The following is an 8,009-nucleotide window of genomic DNA, read 5'->3' on the forward strand; positions in this document are numbered from 1 at the left end:
TTTACCTGTAGCCCTGACATCCTCAAAAAATAGAAGTGTTCGAGAGCCTTGAGTTACTATCTTCAATCCTAATAGTCAGTTCTAATTATAAAAGAGTTTTGATTGCAATTATTTAGCTAGCATTTAAACCAGACTTTGTTATATTTATTAGCAATGACAGTTACTCAATAGGCAAGTTGGACCGGATCCTGCAAAGTGTTATTTACGTGAGTTCAGTATTGTATCGTGCATCTGAAGATTTAGCAGCTGCAGATTTCTTATACGGGCTTAAGTGATTTGCTGACCAACATTTAAGTACACATTTAAGTCCTGTTAAGTTTAACAAGAGATAAACACGCATATATTCAGAACTGACTGATCTGAAGTTCTTCCTGCCATTTTTACAATTTCAGAGTAAGAAGCAGCAAATGCCACTGAGAGATTTAAATCACAGGAAAAGAGAATATTTTACCATGTCCTCATCTAATGTTGAAAATGCTATATACAATTTGACTTCAATTGTCCTTTTATTTTCTTCCATTGGAGTTGCAGTTCAGATCAGAGAAGAAAAATAAAGGTCTTGTTACAGCTACAGGTCAGTGTAAGATAAAAGGCCTAGCACAGTCACTTCTATGTACTGTACATACAAAAGTGGCCCAGACTGGTATTTAGTTTATCAGTCTAGAATCTAGGAAACACAGCAGAGGTACTTGAATGTAAATGCATTGCCTAAAGATAAAAATCTACATCACTGGACGAGTGTTGCTTGCCCAGCAATTTAAAGGTCATCTGACATACTTTATTTTTCTCTTACAATGAGAATAATAGTGAATATACACCAAGTGTAAATCACAGCTTTTTAAAGATTTGACCTCTTAATTGGCCTGACCCACAAACTAACACATGAGACAGCAGAGTAGCACAGAAGAGAAAAGAATAAAGAAATTCAACAAGAAAAAAAGACTAAAGATGTTTTTGGAGGGCTGATTTCAATTAAAACCCGATTTTGGTGTGAAAACAAGAAAAATCTTTTTACACATGAATGAAAATGATGAAAATCCATCTTTTCTGCTGTAAAAACAAAAGTCAACAGAGAAATGCATTCTTTTGCTGGAATCCAGGCCTAGGACCAAAGAATTTACATATATTAAATTAACGAGATCCAAACTCCTCTACAACAAATATTTATACTGTAAAATATTACAGCCACATTCCTGCATCTCCTTACAATAATAATTCTTAAGGACATGGTATACTAGAGAGCGTATAAAACAGTGGGTTTCTGCAGAGATGGAATGCTTCATTACCAGAGTACCAGCTTGTTCATAAATATTAATAAATATGTTTTTCAAGTTTTTCAAACATGATTCTTATTGTTTACATTGTCTCTCTACTACTGAAAACAACAGTCAGTGTGTACCTGTCCACAAGTCCCTCCATCGCAGTCTTGAACTGCAGAAAACAACTGCTGGTGACTGTAAAGGACAACAGTGTCTGTGTTGGAGATACATACACTAAGCAGACAAGGGGACAAGTAGTCTGACCTTACTTATGCAAGTAGTCATGCTTACAGTGATGGGTCTAATTCTTGCTACAGAGAACAGGATTTGTCCCAAACTGTAGACAAAAGGGCACAATTCCTTGCTGTATTATAAAAGTGAGTCTTAAATTTATATGTAAGATGGTTCTTTTCTGTTTGTATATGTTATACGCACTTCTGTATATTAGATTAGGGATGGAAACAGGTATTTCAAAAGAAAAAGACCTTCCCTACTACCACAAGAAGAATCACTTAAAGATTGCTCAAGACAAACTAACATTATAGATCTGATCTTCATTTGGTAAAAATTAAACTCCTGGATATGTATAGATTTGCATTACAAAACAACACTGACAAAAGATCAAACTTCTGAAAAGTGACCCATGAGTTACGGAAATGAATGGCTTCTCTGAAACACTTATTCCCGTGCTCTATTGTTGTTAATCGTGAGGAAAAACAAAACAAAACAAAACAAAAAAAGCAACAAGCTAAAACACAGAACAGGAAGACCCACCTTGGCTGCAGCAATGTATCAGCCTCATAAATTGGGCTTCAGAGCAGAACTCTCTATGGGAAAGGGCGCATGTTTACCCTTGCATAAATAGCTTTTACAAGATGATGAGATCACATGGAGGATATCATTGAAATACAGAAAATAAACATAGTTAACATGTAGAAAGAGAACTCAAACATAGCAATAATAACTGCAAACGCCTGCTTATTTGAAGAAGAATGTTATCTAATTTACTTCCTCTCAGTTTACAGAGATCTAATTTAAGCTGCCCCCCGCCCCCCCTTTTCATTTTAGTATATTTGCAAGAACCAGTGAACACAGAAATGTGCAGCCAGCCCGGGCCCTCAGGCCGGTGGATCAAGATGGCAGGCTGGCCTGGGCTCCCCCGGGGATAGCAGAGCCAGAAGGGTGATTGGACACAGTGACCTGTCTGCATGAGATGAGACAAAAACAGGAGGGCTGTAATGCTGATGAACTAACCTGTCACTCACAAGCTCAGGTCTGGGGAAGAAAAAAAAAAAAAAAAAAAAAGGAAAAAAAAAATGGGGAAAAAAGGAAAAAAAGAAGAGAAAGGTACAGTGCAGATTTTAGAAAGCATACAAGCTAAAGGAAATACAGCATAATTGGAATAATTAGATGACACGATTAATTACCTGTCCATTTAGATGGGCTCAGGATATATAAGGAATATGGCATAAAAATCCAGCTAATCGTTTCTATAAGAGCAAAACACATTTGAAGAAATAACGGGTATTATGGTTCAGTGTGCAAGGAAGGATGCTACAGACTATTGCTGACAGGGATTGGGGTTTCATTCCAAACACTCCAGTTATGCATCAAAATCACAATGAGCAATGAGCTTCTAGATCTTGACACGCTAGGCAAGGAGGTTGTTCTTCAGAGTACTTGGCTGTTTAATTGCTTGCTTGGGGGAGGAAAAATCCAGAGGGAAGGTATACAAGCAATTCCACACCTTGGAGCCAGTACACTCAGGTGCTAGGTAATGGTCAGGATTGTAGCACTCTGCCTACCATTGCCATCACCAATGGAAGCCACTGTGGACACTCGTGCTTGGAGACAGATAAAATCAAGAATATAAAAAAAAAAAAAAATGGAAAATGCATTTAATGATGAACAAGTACTTGGTGTTGAAAATGCCTTTAAATCAGCATGCTCCTGCTATTACTTTCGTGTCATACGCAGACTAGTGTTTGAACTACAAATAACCGCTAGTGTTTCTGATCTCCATTGGAGCAGAGGTATACATGTATAGTTTGGATTTTTAATTAGGCAAGTTCACACTCCATTAGCAGCAAACAAGACTGGATTTAAAGCTACATCTGCACAATTAGTCCAAACAAAATTTCATTCTCACAGCTGGAGAAAAATGCAATTCTGAAATAAAAAGGCAAAACGATAAACATTTATTTAAAGTTTTTGCTTTTAGAGGTTTGAAAGTTAACAAGGACTCTTAAGAACTTTTTCTAAAACAATAGTGTCAGGAAATGAATGTTTCTTCTAAAAATATACACATACTGAATATGCAAACCTTCATTTTTTATCAATACTAAATACAGACTTACAGCATGGAAAGATTTTATAGCATGAGGTTTGTCTTTTGATAGTTATTTTCTCTTGTCAGCTGAGTATTAGAGTCCACAGAGAAAGTCTATTTCTATTTTCAGCAACATATGGTAATTATACTGATTGCTCTGTGCTTCCCAAGTTTTAAGTAACTCTTTTATTATACAACTAGAAAACACATAATTTTTATCTGAAAAAAATATGAGCATTTTGTTCTATCTTAACATGTAGCTAATAACAACAAAATACTGGACAATTAATCAAAACAAAAACATACTTGAACATTTGGGGGATTTATGAACACATTTGGATGTGCACACTTACACACATGATATGTAAATAAGCACACATACAGATCTAAAAAAATGTTTGAAACACCTAACATATTAAGTTGCACAATAATAATATCCATAAATTCTGACATAAAAAACCCAAAGAATTTAGTCACATAAAATAGTGAAATGTATTTTTCTTTGAAGTGCTTGCCCTTGTTATTGATTTTTAGGAAATGAAATACACTAACACACGATACAAACATTTTCCCAGACATTCACTGAACTTTTTTTTAATTGATGAAATATGGAGTATTACACACAGAAAAAAACATGCTCCTACCCTTTCCAGCCTCAAAACCACTTTCCGAGAGCTAGCAAGCATTAAACATAAAATAGCTAACTTACACTTTCTTACATGCCAAAGCAAAAGTTACATTAAAGAGATATTACAAGCTTTGAGATTTATCAAGGTTTCAGGGTACATTTTCTGTCAAGTGTACTTGCTCAAAACCTTGCCATTGTATCTGCCTTAGAATTATTAAATATATTTCTGTAAGACTGAACAAGTTTACACAAAAAGGTAATTAACCCGCTCTAAAATACATATTTTCACATTTTCACACAACGTAATACTGGCAAACATGCCCCACTTTTTAGGTATAAACCAGCCTAATAGAAAGCTGTTAATGTTTGGGGGATTTTTAATAAAAAATGTATTTTCTATTTTTAAAATATTTAAAGCAATAAAAGTCTGTGGTAAACATGGTATTACATATTTGACATTTTCCACCCAGAAATGCATTACTGTGTACGATGGTATTAATAAACCATGTGCTTTGAGGGACTTCTGTGCTTTGCTATAATTTAGTTGAAAACAGTGTGTAGGATGCGTATTTTTCCACCATTGTATCAACATATAGGAAACACAAATACTATGTCATCACCTCAGCAGCATGCGTTCACTACACTGGAAACATATGCAAAAAACCACAAACTTTTGAGAGTTCAAAAAATACCCTTTGCCAGAGACTGATTTACAAGTCAGTGGCTAATGAGAAAGTGTTGAGCACTTCAAATTTTGTTAGAAAAAGAAAAACAGATACCCTCATCCGACTCCGGCTGCATTCATAGGAGAACAGCCCTCCCTGTACAACAGGACAAAATAATTTAATTTCTTTCCCCACTTCAGGTTATTATTTGAAGCAAATGAAAAGACAATGATTCTTCTCTCTTCTGGCTAAAGCTAGAAACAGCACGGTTAAAACACACACATAAAAACTACAGACTTATCAGAAATCACAAAACAGAAAGAGAAGGACTCACTGACCCATTTGGAAGACAAAGACGACAAAACGGAAAAGCTCTAAAAATCAGCTTGTGAGGCCTTTGAGAGATATTCTTCTGGCATTTCATCACAGCAGCCCCAGACCAGTTCACTTCCCTGGATACAGGGAGGGAGAACTAAATAGAGCTGTTTATTAAAGCTGTTGTGCTGGATTGCATTAGGAAGCACGAGCAGACCACCTGGACCTTTCAGATTGTGGCAGTGTTTAATTTGCAGGCTGCCCCTCTGCAGCAGCAAAGACTACTACATTTACCAAGCTCAATCACACATTATCTGGGTTAGGAGTAAAAGAAGAAAAAAGAAAAAAAAAAGAAAAATCCACAGCCTGTAATACAGGAATACAGTCAATATAGAAATAATGAACAGCATTAGAAATAGAAAGCAACTCCCCAGCAAACATAACACTTTCACTCCTCAGTTCTTCTACTTCATCACATTTAAACAAAATACAACAGTAAATTAATAAATAGATAGATTTGGCAAAGCTCTGACTAAATTATAAACTGGGTTTGTTAGAAGAAAAGCAAGGTATTTTAGGTTTAACTAGTGATTCCCTGGCCAGATTATTGTGGTTCTTTTGCCTTTCTCACTTTCAGTACTACACTCACTGGTAGCTGAAGATACAGATAGAAAGATGGTACTGTAAATATGAATTATGTGAATCATATGGTTAGACCCTTGTGGAAAAAAAAAAAAAATAAAAGGGGAGTTGAGAAATGGCTGACTCCATACCTGACCAATTACAGCTTGCATGGTCCCTGTGTCCTGCTGAGCTGAAAGATCGCAATCCATCATATGTAGTCTTTGAAAAGGAGAATGGGGGTTTCTGGCATGCATCTGTCAATCAACTTCTGCACTCACAACCATCACCAAAAGCAAGGGAAAAAAAGTCAAGCTGCTCCACCAAATAGGATGAAACAGTCATGTGACCTTCAGCACACTCACACACATACATACTTCCATAAAACGTATGAATTTTCTGCAGATATGAAATGACATTGACAAATACCCAATACCAAGTAAATAAAGTGAGACAAACAGCTACTCACCAAAGACAAAACACTTGCTGTAATCTTCAGCCTAAAGATTTAATAAACCTAAAAGGTATTTTAAACCGAGGCTTTTCTTTTGAGCCTAAACTTTTCAGATAAGGTGATATAATATTATATATGCAGACAGTGGTCAGACCTTTAACCCCTCACATCCTCTTGCAGCCTCTATTTTTTATTCCCCCCTTTGTACTTCTACTTTATGGCTGTTTGAGTTCCCGATTATTTTTTTTCTTTAAGTTTCTTTTGTGTCAAAGTGAAGAGGCTTGTATTGCCTTCTTTGGACATGCACAAATTATGAGAACTTGATAGAAGAAAATTGCTAATGGGAAAAAAAGGAGCAGGGGCTGAGAAACCTGTCTGTACTCACAAGCCAAAATGTGTCTCACTGCTTTACTCCACCAGAAGTCAAATGTCTTCTTTATTGAAAATATATATTTGAGTATTAGTTTACGCGAGCTGTGATGAGCACTCAAAATATAAAATATTCAGACTATGTAAATCCTACTTACAGAATCCTTTCCATTTTGAAGGTTAGCAGAGTTTTGGTTCATTCACTGCTCCACTGAACTGACATAAAACGTTGTTACTTATGAAGGCAAACATTACCATTTTTTCTAATGGAAGCAGTTTGTTTCATATATCTTCCCCTATGAGTTAAGATTTGCAAGAATTTCCAAGACTATTTTTTCTTCTTGTCAAAATATATCAGCCACTTGTCTCCAAAAATTGAGTGTTGTGAACAACACGCTGCAGCATTGATTGCTGATATGTTATTGGCCAGTGATTGCTGAAGGGTGACATTAATGTAACCCGGTAGCACTTTAACCCTTCAAAGATCAATACAGTCCTCTGGCAATATAGTAGAATAACAGCCCATATCATTTTTGCTGTATTACAGCTTCATATAAATATTAGTGCATCTTTCTGCCTTCCTAAAATTGCATTTCTGTGACTAGTGCAAACAACCTGCTTTTCAAAGACTGTCAGAAGCAAATATGCAGAAAAAAGCAGTCTAGTCTCTAAGCTTAATATAATGCACGCTTTTCATTTTAAGTAAGTTTCTGGCAATATTTTGAACTTATTGTCCCGTTTTTAAAGGAATTGGCAATATTGATCTTAGCATGTGATAGTCAAAGAAATGTGAGAATATCAACAATATTCCAACTGTAGGCACAGCACTTGCTAGTCTAATATTTCCTACAATATAATTTTAAGATCCAGCATCCAGGAGTGTTTGGAATGTGATGGAGTACACGTGTATGTGTATGTATATGTTTATGTGTGTATGTTGTTTATGTGTATACACGCATGCATGTAGAGAAGAGAGAGACTTCATGTTGAGGGGAGTGAGATGGGCAGGGAATAGCAAGTTTACTTTGCGTTCTTCAAGTTTTTGTAATACAATTTTTTTTTTAATTGCTAAGAAAAAAGTTAAGAAAGGAAGTTTTGGTAAGTATTTAAAAAATCAGAAACAAAAAAAGAATTCACACGTAGATGCACAGGGACCCAGAAGTACTCCTAGGCCAACAAGATATTTTAGCTTTAGAATTTTTTCAAATAAAGCATTTTTAGAGAGATATACAATGTTAACACTGAAACGCTGCCTCTGGGATGAGGAAGGAGTACTTGAAATAGTGCTTCCAACATCTGCTCTGCATTTCACTTATAAACATAATTAAAATGCACCATTTGTGCTGAAATCTTATCTGCTTGTTACTCA

The 8,009-nt window shown here is 35.7% G+C and overlaps 1 protein-coding gene across 1 annotated transcript in view; it reads right to left on the reverse strand.

Moving 5' to 3' along the window:
- The window catches only part of POU6F2 (POU class 6 homeobox 2), a 322,671-nt gene extending 316,371 nt beyond the window's left edge, over window positions 1-6,300 (reverse strand). Inside the window, exon 1 of the mRNA XM_075142989.1 lies at window positions 5,970-6,300. Within this exon, the coding sequence (XP_074999090.1) occupies window positions 5,970-6,074 (105 nt within the window). The 5' untranslated portion in view covers window positions 6,075-6,300. The remainder of the gene's footprint in view (window positions 1-5,969) is intronic.
- Between the last annotated feature and the right edge of the window lie 1,709 nt (window positions 6,301-8,009).

This window comes from Calonectris borealis, chromosome 2, assembly GCF_964195595.1.
Source record: "Calonectris borealis chromosome 2, bCalBor7.hap1.2, whole genome shotgun sequence".
Classification (NCBI taxonomy): domain Eukaryota; kingdom Metazoa; phylum Chordata; class Aves; order Procellariiformes; family Procellariidae; genus Calonectris; species Calonectris borealis.